Source organism: Cyrtonyx montezumae, unplaced genomic scaffold, assembly GCF_038088225.1.
Source record: "Cyrtonyx montezumae isolate F1298 unplaced genomic scaffold, pur_monq_1.0 scaffold_23, whole genome shotgun sequence".
NCBI classification, from domain to species: domain Eukaryota; kingdom Metazoa; phylum Chordata; class Aves; order Galliformes; family Odontophoridae; genus Cyrtonyx; species Cyrtonyx montezumae.
This window is the reverse complement of record NW_027071970.1, coordinates 3,949,103-3,971,749: the sequence shown is the minus strand read 5'-3', so window position 1 is coordinate 3,971,749 and position 22,647 is coordinate 3,949,103. Positions and strand designations below refer to the sequence as shown.

The following is a 22,647-nucleotide window of genomic DNA, read 5'->3' as shown; positions in this document are numbered from 1 at the left end:
TTAAGGACCCCTTCCAACTCCAATGATTCTGCGAATCGCGCTATTATCCCCTGGCTCTCCTGCACAGATGTAGCTCAGCTCAGGACACTTTGGGAACTGCATCCCACTCCTGACTGAGTGCAACCTATATGATCTCTTCGTACAACACATCATACACGGCAACATAAGAAAAATAAAATCACCTTACAATAAAGTAGAATAAAAGTTCTTTTTGAATAGTTATAGGTCCATATATTCACTTCCAATGCTGGGAAAAGATAGATTAGATCAGGCCGGATCACAGATCAGCTCAGTCGGCGTCAATGAAAACGCTCTACAGACAGAAGCGCTTTATTTACACCTTCACCTCGAGTCACTCCCGAGGCAGTGCCGGGGCAGCATGCGGCTCTCAGAGCGCTGACGCCACCACCCTCTACCCCACAACACATCCTAACCTCATAATTAACCCAGCCCATCCCCTACAGCACTTCCACACCCCCTCGCCCCGCCTATACGCCCCGCCCCGTCTCCCCCCACGCTCGCGTTCCGTACGCAGCGGCAGCAAGATGGCGGCGGCCATGGCGCGGGGCGCGGGAGCGGCGCTGTGGCGGAGCAGGTACGGGAGGGGCGGGTTGGCGGGCGGGACGGCGCTGAGGGACCGCAGCAGTGGCGGGAACTCGCGCGTCGGAGAACGGCTGCTGCGGTGTTCACGGTGCCCTTCAGCTTCTTAATGCTGCCGGTGCTGTGTTACGGGCATGGGTGAAGACTGCAGCTAATGATATTTAACTGGCGCAGTAAAACGTTGCTTGCAGGTGCTCGCTGCTGGCACTGCGTGATCTCTGGACAAGAAATCTATTCTTAGGTTTCTTGTTTCCTCAGACTACTTGAAACTCGTGAGATATCTGGAATTCATTCTTAAGAATGTGAAGGAATTGTAACCGCTTCCTGGAACTGAATCATCCGAGTGATTCAGTAGCCCATAAGTTAATGAAGTAATTCTGTACTCGGCGTGCATCAGATGAAAGGTGCAGAGCCAAATGAAGACGTCCCAGCTGTCACAATTGCATCCTGGGAACGAGCGCCTGGCGCCCATTACTTTCCCAGCTACACCAGTTGGTGCAATAAATGACATTACTTCATCGATTCCATAGCTTTTCTGTGCTCACCCTCGCCCCATAGCATGGTGAGGAAGAAAGGAGACGTGTGAGCCCAATTCACAAATGTCTCTTTAAGTAGTTGCTGTAGGTGGCTCCTAAATGGTGCCTACATGTGCAGCGGCCTCCTGGAGGTGGAATAATGCCAAGTGCGAAATTACAAAACTTCACCACTACATTTACAAGCGGAATTTGTTTTGATCATGATGGCTGAATGCCACTTTGTCTGTGATAAGCGTTACCTTTGGGTAGATGTAAATACCTATTAGCTGTGTTGTTGCAGAAGGTAATGTCAGTATTTACACTGCTTACTGTTCCTCTAGGTAAAGAAGTTTTGTTTAAAATATGCTTTCCCCAGTAAAATACATATCTTTTATTGCTGTTGATGTAGGTGTTTGCATGCTGTTGGATAATAATACAACATAATAAACTGGAAACCGCTCCAGGGAAGACTTACTCACCAGTTTTTGTCACTTTTTTTTTGAATAACGACTAGATTGTTGGTCTTGTAGACCAGGGTAGGGCAGAAAATCAAAAATTACAATAGGTGACATTGACTTGATCTTTTAAAGGCTCAGGTTGTATTCACAGTAACCCATATATTAGAACTCCAACCAGCCTGAGATACAGCACTCAGAAGTGCATTGCTGTTTTCATAAACTTCTCTTGAAGGAATGTGTGTTAACGTTTTGATAAGAGAATAGAAACACATAGGAGTAAGAAAAGTGAGACAGATAGATCGTTAAACCATGAGGTATCTGCAGAAGCAGTTAGATTTTTCGATTTATTGGAAGAAGAGAAAGTGGGCCTCCTGAGAATGGATTCAGTATGAATTTTAATGCTTTATTTTATGAATCTCAATACTTTAAAAAGAATTTTTCCCTCTGTGCTGTTCAGCTTCTGAATATTCTGTTTACATTTGCATTGTAAAACGTTTGTGCTTAAGCCACTTTTTGTTGTGTGCTGTGTTTACAGTTTCCTGACTGGCTGTAACTTCCTCATACGTGAGAACCCGTGCATTAGAACTGCAGTCCTGTGGAAGCAGTCACCTTCCAGGACATTCTTCAGTGGTAAGTGTGCCTTGTATGTAATCCAGTGTTTATAAATTCAGGATCACTGGAAAATCAGGTGAATTATGATTTAGTAGTGGTCAATATGAAGTTCTTAACATTGAAGCAGATGGACTGGGAGTCCAAATTGAGTGAGCTGCTCAACTTTTGGAATCTATTGACAGATAGTGATTTTAAATTTGTGGTGTTTTGCAGGCAGTAAAATAAGTACATTTATCTATTTCATAAAATTATTTTATTAGGTTATTCATTGTGTCTCGTTTTTTTGGGAATGCTTAGAGAGCAAATTATTTATATAAAAATGTTTTTTTTACTGTTAAAAACAAATTTTAGGCAAATATTCCCTAGCCGTGGTTAAAAGCTGCTACTTCCTTCTACAAGTGCCATCTGTTCCACAGTGATGTTATAGATGTGAAGAGCCTCACAGAGAAGCAAATATGGGCAGCAGTTTAGATGCTGTGATATCTTGAGCAATGTTTGGCCAAAACTGGAATTTGAATCAATGTCAGCTCTCAAATTAGGAAGTCCTCTGTTAGAGCATGACAGAATACTCTGCTTGATATTTGTTCACCCTTAGGCTGCATTATTCCTGTGTTTTTTATCAGAAAAACTGCCTTGCTTTGTCATTGTGATATCTGTTTCCCTGATGGTCTCTTTTAATACATGTCCTTTTTTTCCTTAATCAAATACCCTCAAGCTTCTTTGATGCTTTAACACACACATCCTGTACACTGCAATTATCACTTCTGAAGAAACCTGTCTGACAGGGCCAGCAGAAGAGCCAAGATAATGAAGTTGAATGGTGTCATTTTCTCTCTCTCATATTTTTTTCACAAGGGAAATTTATACTGGGATATTTTTCCAGATCTGCTTCATTCAAAATGAGGGATTTCATGTTTCCTTATACTCCCTCACCTCAGTGTCTGGAGAATATTTTGTAAACCAAATGTAATCAGACTGATGGGAGTGCTTAGAGTGATGCTACAGGAAGGAGCTCTGTGTGGAAGAACATATACAATGGAACCTATTCATTCTTAAATTGTTTCTAAACATGTCCAGTTTTAGCAGTGAAGGTGGTCTCTGTGTAGCAGAATGAAGCCAATTTACCACAGGTGCCTTTCCTGTAGTTACTTTCCTCAGATTACATAGCTTTCTGAGGACTCTTCAGATGAAAAATTACTTTTCTAAAGATGATAGAATTTAGCAGTTTCATTTTAGTACAGTGTTTTTCAGAATATTTTCTAAGAAACATAACTTTAACAAACCGAGCCAGAATGTCATATTCTTCACATACCTATATGGTCAATCTCTCTCCATTTGAAACATTTAACATCCCTTTAATTGCTCACCGTGTCCTGCAACATCTCATGCTCTCAGTGTCTCTGACACAGCATGCAGCCAGGTGGCAGGCCAGGCAAACTGAGCCTGTCTTTTGCAGGTGGGTGTCACAAAGGGGATGTGAAGGCATCTGCATGGATTTTGGCTGAGTGGTCTTTCTAACAACAGAGTCATGAAAAGAACCTGATGACAAAAATGATATCCATTACCAACATGAAATTCAAAGGGATCATGTTAGATCACAAAGTGACTGACTTATAAGGGGACATTGTGCTTAATCTTCAATGGATGATAGGAAGGAAACAACATACTAGGTGGGAATTTGTTGAAAGCTGTTCAGTTGTATAACCCACTGTGGAGTGTAACTGTTATGCACTTGGAGACATCTGGGGAAGTCAGAATCCAGCAGTTTTAGACCTCTTCTTTCTTACAGGGCTGCTAAATATCATTTTAAATTGCTATCTGTACTTCTAATTATTGCAAAATTGAAAATAAATTGCAAAATTGAAGTAGGATTATGTGTAATATTTAAGGCCTGATAAAGTGATGCTTGCACTTGGAATAACTCTAGCTGGGCACGGCTGTGAAGAGCAAATATTGTTTGTATGTTTAGGAAGTATTTGTAAGCTTGTAGTCCATGTGTTGACCTGTTGCTAAAACAACTGCACATAAAGTTGTGTTTCCTTGTTGGTTGAGGCAGCAGTTAGTCCCATTTTATTTAACAGCACTCATCTGGGATAACTTGCTTGTCAAAATCCTTTGTCTCTTGTCACATGCTGTGAATATTTTATTATTGGAAAGTATGCTTTTATCCATTCCAGAGAAGGAAGCTTACTTTTTCTATTCTGGTTTGCTGAAAGTACTCGATGAGAAGAAATCTCAGGTTAACCTTTACCTTAAAGGAATTCAGGCTTAGGATTAATCCAGAGCATGGAAAAGTATGTTATAAGTCCCCTGTCCTGGACTTGTTTCTGCTGGTTCATCTGAGAAGACAGGAGCTTTCCTCATGCTCCTGCTGCTCACCAGATAGCTGCTGCGGTGTTTGTACTGATGGAGAACATGATGTTCAGCTGAAACCTCTGAGCAGCACCAGAGTGTTGTTGCCAGAATCAGCAACTCAGCTTTTGCTTTGGAATCTGTAAACCTTTGTGAATTTCACTTATGGCTGAAAGGTGTGGGATATTATCTTTCACTGTTCTGTCAGCAAATGATCTCTAGCACAGGAAGATAAATGTTTGCAGAGGTCTATCAGCAGAAGATCTTGAACTGGAAACAGTCTCTGGATGCAGCCTGTACAGAAACCAGAAAAAGCTGTTCCCACCAAGGGGTTTCTGGTATTTACTGGCTCTGGTGAGATCGCTGAGCAGCTTTGTCAACCGAAGATGTGGTGGGAAGACAGTTAAAGGCTTTAGGGCTAACGAGTGTGGTTGGTCTCCGTACAGACATTTCTGTTGAAATAGTGATGCAGCTGCCTAGGCAGACCAAAGTTGAAAGGTTATAGAGTCTTTGTAGACTTAAAGTAAGTAAAATCCTTTTTCATAAACGTTTCACTGCTCTGAATGATCCCTGTCCTTTTTTTGAGCATTTTCTTTAGCACAGAATGTTTTCTAGAATCTAACTTTACCTGTAGTTGCTGCCCTCGTTTTGTTTTGGTTTTTTTCCTCTTAATCTCTTCACTAAGAATTCAGTCGTTTTCACATTATGATGTCTTTTCAGGCATATTATTCAAAATGTTTTAAATCCCATACATAGGAAAGAAACGAATGAAAATATTTGGACAAAAATAAGAGCAAGAACTGCTTATATGGGACATCTGTGTGTATCATTATGTGTGGAGAGCAGCTGAATGTCCCTAATCACTCTGCCACCTGGAATTCAAGCTCCCTGTGTTGTGGAGCAATTACACTTTGTGTCTATGCATGCCTAGAAATAGAGATGGTATTTACTGGCAGGTTTTTTTTTAAGTTGTGCATTTGTCCTTTCCTAGTCAAGCCTTAGCCTAACGTTGATGGAACGAGATAGAGTCCATTGTTTTTGCTTCCTGCTCACCCATATCAGTGATTGTCGTGGAAATGACACCACTCACTGTCCGGGAATGAATTCCTTTAGGCAGCTTTTTTCTGTCTGGCAGTGACATCAGACTGTAATAGGAGCAGGGCAGCTTGGCCCCTTCAGCCTGAGCAGCACTGAAGATTTGGGAAGAGAAGTGCTTTCCCCTTAGAAACCATGCCGGGTAGTATGTCACATGCAGCATGCAAGGCTTGTGTTAGGCAAGAGGAGCTTGGTGGTTCTCGGTAAGGAACAGATGTAATATTGGATGGCATCTTTTTCCCCTACAGCATGGGTGTAAACCTTCTTACTTGCCTGGGCCACACTGAGTGAGGAGGAATTGTCTTGAGTCCCATGCAAATATATAATATAGTTAAAGTACACAAGTAACAAGACATTTTTTATTAAAACGTTAAAAAAGAGCAACAAAAACACAAAACCAGTGGGTTATGTGATCTTGTTTTTGTGAAACTGACACATCAGGCTGGTTCAGTGGCAGTGGCTGCTATTTGCAGTGAGCTCTCCAGATATTTGTCAGATTTCTGATGAAATTGTACTCTTACTGTACTTCATCCTTGAAAACGGTTGTTCACAAATGTATGTACTCCTGAAATAAGATTACGCTGCTGAAGGCAAATTCTCAACAAACTGATCTTCCATTATGTTGTGTATGATAAGAATAAATACTTTTTTCTAATGCCAGTGCTTAACTAGAGACTTATCCTCAATTCTGTTCATCAAAACAAAGAGCAAGACTGCATATTTTTGCTGGTCCCAGGACTGTGTTTAGCCCGTGCGTCAAAATGCATAAAACGATTTCCCATAATTTGACTTAGCCCTGCAGTGAGCCCTCCTGTGTTCTGGTTTCAGCTCAGGCAGTGATAACTGCACGCTGAGGGTTTGGTGGTTGCTGAGGTGGGGTAGGACATGCCTGCTGTGTAGTGACCTGTATTACAGCAGTTACTGAAGCTATGCTGAAGCAGGTTGCCACGTCCCCTTCCAGTTAGGGCGTTCCCAAATATGTGTCTAACTGTAATGAAGATTCTGATGGTTGAGAAGCATGCAGTTCTGCAGTGTATGCACTGTTCTTCTGTGACTGATTTTTCCATACAGTAATGACATAGAAATCCAAAGCTGAACTGTGTGCACTGTGGCACCCATCCCTGTGGTGCTTTCAGGCAGCTCATTTTACATACTTGCTGGGAACAACGGTGGGGGAACACAGATGAGCAGTCAGTGCTTATCAGCTGACTTAAAGTAACTTGCTAAGCTGCAATAGGTGGAGCACATAAATATATATATGTGTATATATATAATCTTCTGTATCACATATTTCCGATGGTATTTATATCATTTAAACTGACATCCCTTACTGTGCATATTGTCTGAGTTTCTTTTGACTTTATAGTTGTGCTCTGAAAGTCTGCTTTTCTCTGTTACAGACAGGAAGAAGCTTCACACTGCTCCAGTAGGACAAGCCTTCCGCCTGCGCCCCTTCCATGTTCTGGTGGCTGCGGGTGGGGGATATGCAGGATACAAAAAATATGAGGGTTACAAGTTGGAACAGCTAGAGAAGAAGGGCATAGAGTTGCCTGTGAAGCTCGCAAGTGAGTGGGAGGTAAGAAGACTGTGGCAATTTTGCTTTTGCTGTGTTTGAGGCAAAGCCTTTGCTCTCTGTCCAACAAGGAAATGTGGAGTTCATTCTTCGTAGCTGATGCGTTTTTGACAAATTGTTTCTGTCTTTTAAGTAACTTGCACTACTGAGAGAGCATAAAGTGTGCATCTGCAGTGGCTCTGAAGGATCTGTTTAGTGCAGTGCAATTTCTTACTTTCCACACCTTGAATTGCACAGTGACGAATAAAGCACATAATATAATTTACAGAATGAAATACAGAAGTCAGACTAGGCAGGACTGAAATGAGATGTCATGGGATTGGAAATGCATTTAATGCTGAGTTGGTCCCAGTAGTTGCTTCCCAGTGCCTTCATGCCTTATCTACTTCACAAGGATGCTGAGACTGAATCTATAGCCAGTAATTATAAATCAGCCTTGTTTCTTTATACATTACATAAGCTTATGTACATACGCATCTGGAAGGCCTTTTCTGTCTTAAAAAACACCCACATCTATAACAGAACTTGCTGACCCTGAGGTTTTTTTGCCTTCTTTTCTGGATTCCAAGGAGATTAGAAATTGTTGTGAAATTGCAGTAGGTATATCAGATTTGTGGATCAAATATCTACTGCAGCATTGAAGTAAGAAGTATTTCATAACCGGATGTAACCACTGTATTTCCTTCAAACTCTTAAGGGGATGTAGTACAGAAAGAGTTGAAAGCATATGCAGTATTCTTCCAAACATCCAGGTAAGTGCTGCAGTACTGTTTGTGAAGGCAAGGAGTTAAAGGTTGTAGGATTGTGTAGGAGATGCTTCAGTGTGACCTTTAGCATCTGCTCTCTTTGCATTCCTAAGCACACTGCTGGTTTGTGAGTGGCTTTGGCCACATGCCTTTAGGGGACAAGGCTGCAATTCCCTTAAATTCATTTTCACTGCTGATCCCAATGAGCTGTGAGCCAGGAGGGCTGCATGCTGACAGCTTGAGCTGTGATAGCTCCTCAGAAATTTGTCTGCTAATCTGTCTTCTGTATATTCTTTTGCTACTGACGTTTATTTCGAACAGGTTTTCTGTTTTGATTAAGAGAGACTGGTAAGTGTCTAAGAGTATTGGTTCAAAAGGCACCATCAGCTCAATTTCTATTCTCAAAAACAAAGGATTTTAAATAACGTTCAAATTTTTAGGTATGAAGTTGGATAATTTCCTTATTAAATTTGCTTTCTTTCATTATACTAGTATGCTGAGTGTTGTTATTGGTGGTTATTTGGTGAAGTTACAAATACTGCTTTTGATGGAAAAAGCTCTAAAGAAACCACACTGAGAAGTTTTCCTAGTCCTTCCTGATACACTTGAGTTCTGTTGGGTGCTCCTGTGGGAGGGAAAGGAAGCCTGAGAGAAGAGGAAACAGAGAAACTGTGTTCAAACATTGAAAGGAATATTCTAAACTGTGAAGAATTCAAGAAAAATAAGAGCTGCATTATTCCCTTTTTATTAGAAAGCAGAGGGTTATTTTTTGCTGAGCTCTCACTTTCCATTATTCTCCCTCTCTTTTTGCATCCCTGGAAGGACATTTAGGATTGAGGAAAAGAGGGGTGTTGTTTTTAGAACAGGACTATAAGCCTTTGCACAGGTAAAGAGAGCCTTAGTGTGACTTAATGGGCTTTGAAAGTGATACAGAAAGAGAAGCTGCTGCACGTGACCTCACTGCTGAGCCTGCTGCAACACCCAGCTCCAGTGTGCCAGCACTGTGCTCGTGCACACACACACACACACACACACTGTCTTCCAGCTGGTGCTGTGTGTGTAAGGCAGATTCCTTTTCTGAGCAAAAGTCAGGGAATCTCTGTGTTGCAGAGGTACATATCAGGTACCACTACTGTTTCTTCAGCACACCTGTCATTTTCATAGAGACATCATGTTGCTAATACCTTGAGCTGATTTAACACCTTAGTGTGCCTCTTACTGTGAATACCAGTGAGGATCAGCTCTCATTTATTTAGGTGGGGTAAAGCAGAGGGCTTGAAGAGAGACAGGTAGATGTATTTGTCAGGTAGATGGAAGCTTGTGGCTTCAAATCCTTGCTGTCACCAAGTATTTCCTGGCCAGGATCTCCATGCGTAGCTTACCAAACTTAAGGCACAGTGCAGCTTCTCACAGAGATGCTGTGGTGCTGTAGGATGGCTGAATTACTCAGGGACTCCTGGGTTAAAGAAGGAGTTGGTAAAGTGACCAGAACTTCATTCTGGTAGGAGGAATTTCTTGTACCTGTCCCGTGCTTCCATAGTTTGCTCTGATCCAGTGCAGAATTTATGTATAAGATCTCTCCTGTTAGAATGACAGCACCAGCACAAACAGCAAAGCCATAGGAGAACTGAGCTGCGGTGACATCTGGCACTTCACATGTTGGTAACAGACTTTAAAAATGGCTTGATACAGTGGGGGAGTGCTTCAGTGCAGATTTAAGGCCTTGATTCTCAAAGGGAGGGAGAACAGAGCCTTCCTACTGATCGTAGAAACTGCACCCGGTGTCTGTGCAGCAGGAGATACACGGTGGCATTTTGGCAGTCTGATACAGCACGTGCTTTCCTTGGCCTGTAGCGCTAGGGTAAGAGGTGTGCAACAAGTTCAGGAAAGAGCTGATGGGGGAAGAAAGCGTATATACCTATATTTAATCCAACCTGCTTTGCTTAGGAAGAATGAGGCCCGCTCTATGGCTGCTGGATCTTACACTGCACTCGTGTTCCTGGGTTCCCCGGTTCACCCGAGCGTGGGGCTGCGGTTCCCGCTGCGGGGCGCTCCGCTGCTCCCGGGGCCCCACGGAGGGGAGGGACCCCCACGCGTTCCCCCATCCCGGGGGCGGTGCCGTGGCCGCGTTCCGGTCCCCCCTTCCCCCACCTCCCCACGGCTCCTCCCCGCGGGGCAGGGCCGCCTCGGGCCGCTTCCTTAAGGCACGGAACCGGGCAGCAGCCGCGGGTAGTGCCGTCCTCCGCCCGTGGGGCTCCGCCGCCGGCACCAGGTAGGGCTGCGGGGCGCTGAGGGCCGTCCGGCGCTCGGCTCCGTCCTTCTGGAAGCTTCGGCAGCGGCGGTGCGAGGACCCGGCTCGCTCGGGACTTACCTCGGGTGGGTTCGGAATTGCGGGGATGGGCGTTGGGTGAGTCCGGCTGCTTTAGTTGCCGAGAGTTTGCGCGTCGCTTTGCGAAAGCAAATGCAGCTTCTCGTCCTGCTTCGGAGGAGAGAGTTTTTGAGACTGCTGGGAGGAGGGAGGGATTGCATATAAAAAGTCAAACAAAACCGCTACCCCTACGGCTGGCTTACAGTACCGCTCCTTCCCCCCCGCCACCCCCAAGTGATTTAACAGACAGATCCTACAGAAAGGTCTCAGTGTGAAGGAGCTCGAGAAGCTGCGCTCCACGTGCCCGTGCCGCCGGTTGGGCAGCGCTGGGAGGGGCTCTGCGTTTCAGCGTTCGGTTGTGGACGGTCCGTTTTTTTACACGGCTGTTCAGCCACCGACCGTAGAAAGTGTGAGAGCGGAGGCCGCAAACCTTCGGGGGAGCGAGATCCGGGGCGGACGGTGCGTGCTTGCGGTTTAAAACTTGAGAAGAGGATCTGGAGGACGGCTACGTGTCGGACTCGGGGCAGGCAATTGAAGAGCTGGGGGTAAGGCTGCGGGCTGCGGTGAAAAGACGTGTGAGTGGGGCCGCTGGGTGGGAGGCTCGTTTGAGCTGATAGGAGCCGGCGGATAACAGTCCTCTATTGTCTAAAAAGAGGACTTGTCCGTGTGTGCAGTGAGTCAGTCATCGCACGCTCGGGGCAGACGGTGCTGATTTAGGGCGGGATTGTGCAAGCCGCGGACCGATCACGCGCACGGAGCCGTCCTTCCGCGCAGCGCTGACACGGCGGAGTGAGCAGTGCTGGAGTTAGCGATGCTGCAGTGCCGTCTCAGGCAATTGGTAGTTTGCGTACAGCCACGGCAGCGCTGGCACTGCTTCCACTTGTAGGCCTGCTCACGGGAGGGGCTTCACCGGGCGCGGCTCTTCTTGACTTGGTCTGAATCTTAGCGTGACACTGAAGGTAGCTCTTCCCGAGTTGTGTCACCAGCTGTCCTCGTTAGCGTTCACTTCAAGGCCTTCCGGCTCTGGGAAGTCCCTGGTTTAGTGCTTATTCTTCCCCGTGGAACCACAAATAGGGTTGAAAGGGACCTTAGAGATAATCTTGTTCCAAGTCCCGCGTTGTGGGCAAGGATTCTTCCCACTGGAGCAGGTTGCTCAAACAGTGGAGGGAAACCCAGGCTGGAGTTTTCGTTTGAGATGTGAGTTGCCTGTGGGGCAGCAGCAGGAATGGCAGCTTGCTGTGTAGGGCAGCACTGAAGCAGACTTGGGTACTTGCATCTTGGTGAATGTAATGAGGTCAGTAGAACAGAACTTAAGAGAAGCATTTCATGCTCATCTGCGCTGATTTTTTTAAGTAAGTGGGAGTAAAGGCTCATAATGCCGAGAATGGTCCGATCCTCACTTGGACCACGCTTTGAAATGTAAACTGGAGGGTGGTGTTCCCCATTGCGTTGGGCAGTGGAACATTTCAGCGTCCATCCATTTTCAGGGAGCACATGAGCTTGCTCCGTGCTTTCACAGGGTCGGGCTTGTGCAGCCTGGAGTGCAATTCCTTGAAAACATCTGGGATATGAAACTGAGCTTCTGCTGAAAGAGCTCACGGCCAGACCTCCCTACGTGTAAGTAGAGAGGGGGCTGGGGGGGGGGTGCCAGCCTGGCCTGGGGCAGCTGCAGTCACTACCAAATGAACTGCTTCAGTTTAGTGAAGGTGGGTGTTCACTATGAGAGCGCTTTTCATCTGCCCCGAAGTGCCTTTTAAAAGTGTTGTCAGTTTCACTTTTTTCTACAGTAAAATGTTGGCTACTTCCTGCATTCCTGGCAAGTCAAGAGGAATTCCCCTCCTGTGCTCCTTGTTGCTTTTCTTTGGATTTTGAGGGGATTTTGGGTACTTCTTCTTAGGGCAGTCGTTAACATCCAGCTGGAGCAACAACAAACACAGGGGTTGGAACTTCCTGTGACACAGGATGCCGTGTCACCATTTTCTTCTCACAAAAAATGACTGTCCTGCAGGCACTCCAGGGGTGTTCCTAGGGAATATCCGAAATATTTGGAGTTGGGGGCCAATCATAACACATGATTCTTGTTGGAATATTTATCTTTCAAGGCCTGAGCAGGAAGTCTTCAGCTAGTTCTAGATTTTCATGCTGGGCCTCTCACTTCTCTTGGCTTATCTGAAATGAAATGCATCCCTTTCCCTTACCTCAGCACCAGCGCTCTTTTTATTCACTCTACGAGACGCAGAGTTTTCGTGGAGATATATATTTAACCCAGACTTTCATGTTAAAAATAAGAGAAATGATGACTGCTGTAGTGTTAGTCCCTAAACTGCTCTGGGTACTTGATTTAATTCTGATGTGAGAAATGTACCTTGCACGCTTCCCCTTTCAGTTTCAATCTGCCTTAACCCAAATCCAGAGCACGGGAGGCAGGAAATCTGGGTTTGAGGTGCAGTCTGCAGGTCAGAGGGGGAAACTTCTCTCTGTATTTGCTCATAATTCAGATATAGAAATACTGCAGCCTTTTGTCACTAAAACAAACAAAAAAGCATCAACGATCAGCCAAGAAAAACACAACTCCCTTTACCTGTGTTTTGCATTTTAGTTCTGCTGGATGTAAACTTGTGGCAGTGTTGAGAGCCACATAAACGACATGTTAAGATTTGTATAACTCATTCACAAGCTGTCCCTAACGCTGGCTTATTTCACTAAGTATTTGGGTTTTTGTAGAAGAGAAACCTTTACCTGCTGCCTGGGCGTCTTCGGAGACGGAAAGAGATTCCCGGGGATGGATGTTGGCATCCGGAGAGAGTTTGTGAAAGGGAAAGGTCTTCCTTTCCTCTCGCTCTTCCCGAGCTCTGGGCATTAGGAGCAGAGAGGCAGTTTTGGTGCCAGGTAGTCCAGAACTGCTTTAGCTGCGGCTGCTGCACTGCAGAATTGAAGCTGGGAATTATCTCCTCCTCCTCTCCGCCCCACTCCTCCTCCCAGCCTCGTATTCAGGCAGCGCTGGGGTTAGCAGCTGCTGTGACAGAGCTTTGGTGCCCAGCAGCCTGGGACTGCAGCGTGTTCCTTGCAGAACTGAGCTTCCATGGCGGCCAGGACGAGGGAGAAGCAAGGACTGCTTCTACGGAGAGCTTGTTTTTATCGTGTGCGGAGTCGTCTTTGTAGTGGGATGTTGAAATGTGACACAATGCCTGCCTGTTCGCAATAGCTGCAACCCTTGTAGCAGAAATTCAAGTGGGAAACAAAGGGGGAATCCAGAGGCAAACCAGCAGCAGAATTAGAAACCGCGGCGCCGTGTCCTCCCTCCTGTGCCGGAGCGAGCAAGGAGGTAGAGGAAAAAAGACTGAGCCTCGCATCCAGCCATCGCCCTGACAATGTGCCGCTCAAACGCCCTGCAGGGACCCGATCTGCACACAGGGAAATGGTGAGATGCTGTAAAGCTTTATCTAACCCTCCGCCCTCTTGCTACAACCTCCACAAAGTTAAAATTCATGTCAGGAGGCTGCGTTCAGGGAACGGCGGCAGCTGTGCCGGGGACCAGCACCCGCAACCGGAGAGCCCGGGCCCGGCTGGCTCTGCCGGCGGGACGCCAAATAGGAGAGCTCGTTTCAGGTACTGTGTGGTGTTTTCTGTTCCGCAGGAGTGATGTCTGAAGGGAGAAACGAGGGAGGGAGGATGGGAGGGTTTCTGGGCAGGAGGAGCGACAGCCATCTGCAAAGCTTTTGTTTGGCCTAATTACTATAAAGCTCCTTAAGCGTGGAATTGTCGGAGAAGGGCATGCTGTTCTATGCCAAGGGGAATGAAGAGGGTTGCTTTCCTTTCTCCTGTTCTCCATCATGAGGAGAATAGGAAGGTTAGCCAGGGACTGCTCTGAAAGCAGGCCGAGCAGCGGGGAGCCCCAGGGCTCCGGAGTGCGCTGCCAGGATGCAGCTTGGATGGGATTGGTCCGCCAGCAACTGCAGTGGAGGGGGGAGCGGGGCAGGGGAGCGGGACCCTGGCACGATGCTGAGAGCCTGGCACCAATCTGCCGGCCTCAAACAGACTGCAGGCGGGCAGGTGGTGAGTGGGAGGAAGGACGCGGAGTGGCCCCTTCCTATTCCCATGTTGAGTCGGTCCCACCTCCCACTGAGAAAGCAGCTTTACACCTGCTGAGACAGCACTTCATCTCCTTAGGTATTGGCTGCTATCTTGTTTTCCTTGCATTGAGATGCACAGGGAATTCTCGGAGGTTTTATGTACTGATTTTTTTGGAGGAAAGTTGTGTTCACTGCAGAGGATCTCTGAGCCAAAAGCACCATCTTGCATCCCAAAGTGGTGACAGATGTCACCTGCTCATGTGCTATTTTAATTCTGATCCATGTTTTGAAAATAACATGTCGGCAGGAAAATTTCCTTTTTAGATTCCCTGCTTCTTTCCACCTCAAAAAGAAGTAGTTCATACTTCATGTTGTATAATCGGGTATAAAGAAGAGCTCTTCAGAGCAGCCGGAGCATACCCTTGCAGTCTGTGCACACGTAGCTGCACCCTGGTTGCAGGCATTCTGTCTGCAACACAGTGGGGAAAACACTCCTGGCTAGGATTTAAGGCAGTGCCCAGAAGACCTGAATATTTTGCCCTCAGATAGGCAGACTTGCATTTGATAACGTGACCTGGGCAGTGTCAGAAATGGTTTAGTTAAAAGCTTCTTCGTGAGCAAAGCCAAAGAATAGATGGGGACCTGAGGGACCTCTCATCCTGACCTCCCATCACAGGGGTCTGAACTGAGGTACACAGTGCCCTGTGCTAGTTAGAGGAGCAGCTTTTCCCTTGGAGAGCTGCACGTTCGCATTCTGCGTACAGCTGTTGGTGCTGTTTGCTTTCAGTCGGAAAATACAATTTATGAAAAGTCATTGGTGCGCTTGGATATGAGGCAAAGGAGTAATTGAGCTATAGAGACTGGGTTATCTTGCAGCACTGGCAATATCAGCTTTGTTCCACGTGTTCTCTGTTCAGCACCAAGGGTACCCGGTTAATATTTAAGACCTGGAAGGATGCCTTCTGGAGCCAGTTATTTGAGCATTGTTTTAAGTACCTCAGGAGTGCCACTCCTGTTCTCATACACTTGTTCCCTCGTGTCAGTTATCAGCCAGCAGGTCTGTGTAAGTTGGACTCCAGTGTCCCATTCAAGAACCTTCTAGTCGAGGTTCCTTCAACACGTGAGCAGTCTGTGGGACCTCCATTTCTTAGATTGCAAGGATTTCTTTAATTAGATTCTGCTCTTTCCTCATTGCTGCTCCTTCATACAGTGCTGGGATTGATGTCCCAGCATCACAGGGTCCCAGCTTTCAGAAGATTGCTGTCTGCCTTGGCTGTCCTAGACCTGGAACAGCCAGGAGCAGCACTGGCTGGGGGTGTAATCTTCTGATATTTGGAAGAAGGATCTTCGCTCTTTGTTATTTGTGTTGTGAACTATTGTGTTATGTTGTTACTCAGATGAAGGGTACTTTACTGGTCCTCTACTTTGGGAAGAACTTGCCAAAATGAAGGAGTAAGGACTTGCAGAATGGATCTTTAAGTAATGACGAGTGGGAATAAATCACCCCCAGCTACCAGAAGCTGGCGGTTCTGATGCTGCGATGGCTGACCCTCTGATGTTGTGTGTGTAATCTTTCAGGTTGCAATTTCCCCAGCTGGCCCTGAGGCGAAGGTTGGGCCAGCTAAGCTGTATGTCTAGGCCTGCTCTGAAACTCCGTTCTTGGCCTCTGACTATTCTCTATTACCTTCTGCCTTTCGGTGCTCTTAAGCCCTTGACCAGAGTGGGATGGAGGCCTGTGAGCAGGGTAAGTGTGAGCAGGTCTCTTGTGCTTCGTGTCTGTTAGCTGTGTGATGCCAAAGGGAGTTGGCAGCAGCTGGGTGGAAAGGTCCTTGACATTAGAACAGGCTGAGCATCACTAGCATGAAAGCAGAGAAATGCAATCCATCCCTGTAATTTTACTGTTTAGAACTGTCATGACTGATTGCTTCACAGATAAGTCATTTTTCAGTAGCAGAAAGTAGCAGAAAATATTTGTCCTCTAATGGTTTACCCACAAAAATCAACAGAAACTTCAGAATTCATTCAGCCACCTTAAAGGATGAGGGCAGGGATGAGGCAGGGTGGCAGATGAGGCACACTGCTCATCCAGTTCCCTTTCCTGGCCACACTGAGATGGTCTCCTGCTTTTTTGTATAGAGAGGGTTTGTTTTTCAATTCATTTATTTTTTAGTATTTGTAATTGAGCCCTTCTGAATAACACACGAATGCAGTACTGCTCTGACACTGCCGAGAGCAGTCCATAGGGAGCCCTGCACGTGGGCATTCTCCACATCTATAATGCAGCTGCACAATGCAACATCCACGTGGATGCTTTGACTGAAAGCTGTCACGATTGCAGTTCTCGCATTTCCTTTCAGCAGCTGTTTGGTTTCATCCCAGCAACTTGAAACCAGATGCTTTAGGAAAGAAGGGCTGTAGGAAATAGCAGTGACAATTTCTGTGCCTTTACAGCTGCACCTGGATGCTCTCAGTGTTGGTGGGAAACTGAGCAAAAATGATTTTAGAAATGAACACTGCAAACGCGTGTCAGAATGGCAAAGCACTTTTTTCTTCATTCCTTCAGCTGGAGTGCTGTTGATTTAGAAGATTTTATTTGAAGGAAGATGAAGTTGGTTGTTTACTGCTGAAATGGCACTATTTTCATGAGCAGAGTGGTGATTTCTGAGTCAAATGTTCGCTGTGTTTGATGGGATGGATGAGCTCTCAGTGTGTGCTTGTTTGTGTTCACTGCCATACTGTGCAAGACCTGGTAGTGAAGGATACGACTGAGAATAAGGGATGAGTCTTGCTCAGGAAAGAACAAACCAACCACACAAAAAACAATTTAAAAATAAATAAAACAGATCTTGGGAGCAAAATGTAGCTGAGTTACACTGTTCGAAAAATTGCTCCAGATTCAGCAGGTAACTTCTTTTGCAAAACTGGTCTCAGGTCTCAGGGCTCGTTTTCTCTGCTGCCTCCTCCATGGTCACACACACACACACACACACACACACACACACACACACACACACACACACACACACACACACACACACGTTTTGTGGCTGATTGTAGGTTACACAGACCTCAGAAGCTGGAACTACCAGCAGGGGTGTGCTGTCATCAGTCCCACTGCATCAGCAGTATGCATCTTACCTTATTATCTTCATTTGGATTTTCTTGCTATTAACATGCATGCATTGGTGTGAGCCCAAAGGTAAACATAATTCTATAGAAATAAAGGCACTTTTGCAGTTATCAACTTCTCTGTTGTGGGAGGAGTAAGGCTGGCAGCAGTTTATACCAGCTTAGGTTCATGGACGTGGGTGTATTTCTTCAGCTGTATGCATATCAGTGATACTGGCATGTAGAAAATACTGTCATTAGTAGATGCATAATTTTTCTGTCAGTTTTCATTTGATTGTTCACAAAGAATACGATAGTGTTGGTGTGAAGCCCTTCTGAGAAGTGTTCCACTACCCTGTGTGAAACACCTTTTCCTGTAAGCCTCACGTGGAGCAGTTTCCAGTAACCTGAGTCTGAGACTCCAGCCTGCAAGGGAGTAGAGTTTCTGGTTTCAGTATAAACTTAGAGGAAGTGTCATCGCATCCCTCATTTGCTGCCATCAGAACGGAGGGATTGAGGATCTAAGTGCAGTGTTTGCCTTTTCTCTGCTTAAAGGCATTTGTGCAGAAGGAGTTATTAGCAGGAACAGCTTGATTCTTTTTTCTTTGTGGGAAGAACTGAATGATGTGATGTAATTAATTCTTCCTTCAGGTTGCTCTGTACAAATCAGTACCGACGCGACTGCTCTCGAGGGCCTGGGGTCGTCTGAACCAGGTGGAGCTGCCCACGTGGCTCCGGAAGCCTGTTTATAACCTGTACATCTGGACCTTTGGTGTGAACATGAAGGAGGCAGCTGTTGAAGATCTGCACCACTACAGAAACCTCAGCGAGTTCTTTCGCAGGAAGCTGAAACCACAAGCACGGCCAGTTTGCTGTGTGCACAGTGTGGTGAGTGAAGGGAAAGGCAAGCGTCCCCCCACCAAGCAAGCCTGCAGGCTGTGGTGGATGGAAGGATGGGGAAAGCATGAATTCCCACTGCATTGCCTTTTCTTCTCTGTCTGTGCTGCAGATTAGTCCCTCTGATGGAAAGATCCTTAACTTTGGGCAAGTAAAGAACTGTGAAGTGGAGCAAGTAAAAGGGGTTACTTATTCTCTGGAATCTTTCCTGGGACCTCGCGTCAGCACGGATGACTTGCGTTTCAGTGAGGGTAAGTCTTGGCCCTCACACCATTTGTGCTCTGCCCATTCTAAGTGGTCGTAGTGATCAAGAGAGAATACTTTCCCCCTCACGTTTCCAGGGAGAAAAAGCCAGTTCTGATATTTGTATTCTGGGGGGTAAACTCATTCTAATTCTCGCGGTTTAATTAGTTGGTTCCATTTTATCTGGTTATATTAAATATTGCAATTGACTTCAAGGTCTGCCACTACACCAGTGCTGTAGCATTCCTGCTGACATTGTGCCTCAGCATCTGGGTACCAAAGATGAGGAGCAAGCTGCTCCATAATGCATTTTGTGCACAAGCACTGTACCTCTACGGATACGTGTTGTCACCACTTCTGCTGCACCTCGAGCACTGTCTTCAAGGCCTTCAGTTTTGAGCAATGCATTTTGCTGAACTTGGGAGGGGACAGGAGAGAGTCTGCAAACAGCACGCTCATTTTCAACATGATCTCACCAGAGAACTTCATAAACCCAAGACCTCTTCACAAATTGTTACCTCAAAGGGTAGCTTTAGGAAAACATCCCTGTTTCGTTGGATTTCAGTTCTGGAGTTTCCCTTTCCTCAGCAGTGCAGCAGAAACTGATGAATTTCTGGAGTGTTTAAAATGGTACAGGATCTAAACTCACCTTGTAAAGGAAAAAAAATACATTGAAATTGGATTCTCGGGCCTGTTTCTAGCCTTACCAACACACACACTGCATTTAGTCCTCTGCTATCACCACTGTTTCTAATACATACTGCTCAGCTACAGTAGATGATGGCATGAGGAGTACCTTAAACTCTTTTCTTTCTCTGCAGCCCCACCTGGCAACTCATTTCAGCAGCAGCTAGTCACAAAGGAAGGGAATGAGCTCTACCACTGTGTAATCTACCTTGCACCAGGGGATTATCACTGCTTCCACTCACCCACTGACTGGAGAGTGTCACACCGCCGTCATTTTCCAGGTAGGTTTTTCTTTCTAGAAAACGAATGCAGAGTGGGTGTGGATGGAAGCACTGCTGGATGAGCTGCGCCAGTGGAGCAGATAATGGGAGCATGGAGCTTTTTCACCCATGATTATGAGTTCTAAGGTAGTATTGTTTACCAGAATTAATCACACGTGAGTGGTAAAAGCAGTAATATCGTATTCAGGCTTTCCTAATTCTTGTCTCTCCTGAGCTGTGTTGATCTTCCTGTGACACTTCTGGTGTTTCTACAGCCTTGTTTTTTAATTGCTATGCCTGCATTTGTCTCTCCCTACAGATACATGACAGCGTTGCTTACTGGACCAGCTGTGTTTATACAGAAAATACAGACACCATTGCAGTACTGTTATGGGACAAATAGTTGAGCTTGAATGTTTTCTCAATGTTGCAGGCTCTCTGATGTCTGTGAATCCTGGAGTTGCTCGCTGGATCAAGGAACTGTTCTGCCACAATGAACGGGTTGTCCTTACAGGTGACTGGAAACATGGCTTTTTCTCTTTAACAGCTGTAGGAGCAACAAATGTGGGCTCTATTCGCATCTACTTTGACCAGGTGAGTAAGATTACTTTCAGGCAGCTTTCTGGTTTTGACTTTTGAGGTTTGTAAAGCGTAATAGAAGAACAATAGTCAAAATCCTATAGCCTGAAATTAAGATGTTTCACTGTGTTGCTGTTCCACCCTGACTGATTTATAGGGAGCCACCTGCTGTATAGACATTTTTTCTTTGAATATTCCTGTTGCATTTTTGAATTGTGAGGTCCTACCTTGAAAATGCCTTGATACCCCCAGCTGCAGCTGTACTGACAGAGTGCTGAGACTCTCAAGTAACAGTTTCTTCCTTCCCTTTACAGGACCTGCATACCAACAGTCCGCATCACTCAAAAGGTTCCTACAATGACTTCAGCTTCATATCCAACAACAACAAGGAGGGAATCCCCATGAGGAAGGGAGAACATTTAGGGGAATTCAACTTAGGCTCGACTATCGTGCTAATCTTTGAGGCACCCAAGGACTTCAAATTCCACCTCAAAGCCGGACAGAAAATCCGTTTTGGAGAAGCACTGGGCTCTCTCTAGAAGCACACACAGCAAGAAGGCTTTATATACAACGGGACTATTTACACACCATGGAATGTTTTACTTGACAGGCATGCATCACTCAGCAGGACCTGGGTGAGGAAGACAGAAGATGTCATTGCTGTGTTCACCTTTAGAGTATTTGGCCTGTATTTACATACTGCTGCTGAAAGGCAGAAAGAGAAGAATGAACGTATATGTATCAGGTACAGCTGCCTTTAAGATATTGACTGTGGAAGTTTCTGTCCCACCCTGTGCCTGCAGTCTTCTGTGTTCTCCCCCTCAATGTGCCACAGAATAACTTATGTTCACAGAGCTTATAAAATGGGTAAGGGTGGAAGCAGAGATTAGCTGTATTTAAAGGGACATTGACAAGTTGAGTCAGACTTTGTACCTTAGGTATGAAGTATATGTTTCAGATCTTGAACAACAGATGTGTTCTCATCTTTATTCTAAAACACTCCTCTGAAGTTCTTTATATAAAATGCATGGACAGCCAGAAAGTTCAATGGACAAGTATGGCTTCACACTCCAAATTAAGCAAAATGCACAGAGTATCTGTACAGCAAGTTACATGTCCAATTTATTTTCTAATGTTAGACAACTTTTAATTCTTCTACCTGACAATGTCCCTTTAGAAATGGACTTTGCACTGTATTTTAAAACTAGAAACACTGAATCTACATTCCATGTGATAAAACCGGTCATCTTGGGATTTTATTTTTTTAAAATATTAGCAGACAGATGCATATGTCTAATTTTTACTCCATGGTTTTATTTTGCTATTCCAGGCCTTAAGGATTTTGCTTATATGAGAAGAGAGTTCACTTCCTGAATTAAGAGTGTAAAGGTGGATATTTCTCTTGTGATTCTATGTATCTTCATTGTTGCTTTGTCATTAAATTCTTGAAGAGTTGGTTCCTCTATTTACAGAGCAGTTTCAGATACTTCAGGACCAAATTTTATTGCATGGAGTGAAATGCCCTATGCACCAACAGCATGCTAAAGTATGGCAGATCTTTGAAGCGATCTTTGGCCTCCCAGCTGCCAACCTGGTTGTCCTGTAACGGGCTGGCAACTGTTTCATCTTAGCTGAAACATAACAAGCCACACCTGCTCTGATTGTTGCCCTCGTACTTAATGATAAGAATGGGCTGGGGCCTGAGTGCTTTACACTGAAGCTTCATCTTACAATGAGGCTCTTAAGTTTTGTGTAACTTCATGTCAAGAAGAGTCAACAACCTAACATCCTGGATCTGTTGAGCATGGCACCAAAAGTCCTGACAGAAACTGTGCCAAAGTGAAGAAGAGACTTTAAAGCAATATAGTGACTGATTTTAGAGATTAAACTTTTCCAAGTCCAGACACTCAAATGTTTAGAACTGTCTTTGCTGCTCAGAGCTTGCTGGAGTGGACACGCTTACAAAACTTGCCTTTTTGATCTCTTAAGATTTCTCATATTACTTTCTTGCTTGAGCCTTGGGTGTTTTTTTCTGCTACTTCAAGAAGCTCGTAGGCTTTGACCAGCTGTGATTTCCTGAAGAAATACTTACCTTCTTTGTATGTACTGCAGAAAACAGAATTTTATTGTACACATCCAGTTTGCCAAGTCCTGTATGCTTAGCTTGTCATCAGGAAAGAAGGGATGGTAAACTGTGTAATGACATAGTCCAGCTGTGACTCAAAGATGATGGTGGCTGTTCAGGTGACAAGCAGGAGAAAATTCATTTGGCTCTGAGAGTCAGTGTTTCCTCACTTTACATGGGGAGGAGTTTGAAAGCTTGAAGTGGCTCTCAGCCACCTATCTCGTTAAGCTTCTTGGCATTAGCAAGTTTACTCCTGCAGCAGTATATTACCACATACAGGTTCTAGAAATGTGCACTTTTTTAAATCACTGAGAGAAAGAAATACTAAAGCCCCATGGGCTACAGCTGTGATTAGC

The 22,647-nt window shown here is 45.3% G+C and overlaps 1 protein-coding gene across 3 annotated transcripts; it reads left to right on the top strand.

Moving 5' to 3' along the window:
• Positions 1–546: 546 nt before the first annotated feature.
• Positions 547–21,516, top strand: PISD (phosphatidylserine decarboxylase). Of its 3 annotated transcripts, XM_065738911.1 has the most exons (8): positions 547–595; positions 2,109–2,203; positions 7,033–7,208; positions 18,152–18,388; positions 18,510–18,648; positions 19,462–19,608; positions 20,021–20,181; positions 20,481–21,516. In XM_065738911.1, the coding sequence occupies exons 1-8, from the start codon at positions 558–560 to the stop codon at positions 20,703–20,705; spliced, it is 1,218 nt and encodes a 405-aa protein (XP_065594983.1). In that variant the 5' UTR covers positions 547–557; the 3' UTR covers positions 20,706–21,516. The 3 variants fall into 3 exon arrangements, with proteins under 3 accessions (XP_065594983.1, XP_065594985.1, XP_065594982.1); XM_065738913.1 differs by lacking the exons at positions 547–595; positions 2,109–2,203; positions 7,033–7,208 and adding exons at positions 13,648–13,740; positions 15,971–16,136; XM_065738910.1 differs by lacking the exons at positions 547–595; positions 2,109–2,203; positions 7,033–7,208 and adding exons at positions 13,656–13,928; positions 15,971–16,136.
• Positions 21,517–22,647: the final 1,131 nt, after the last annotated feature.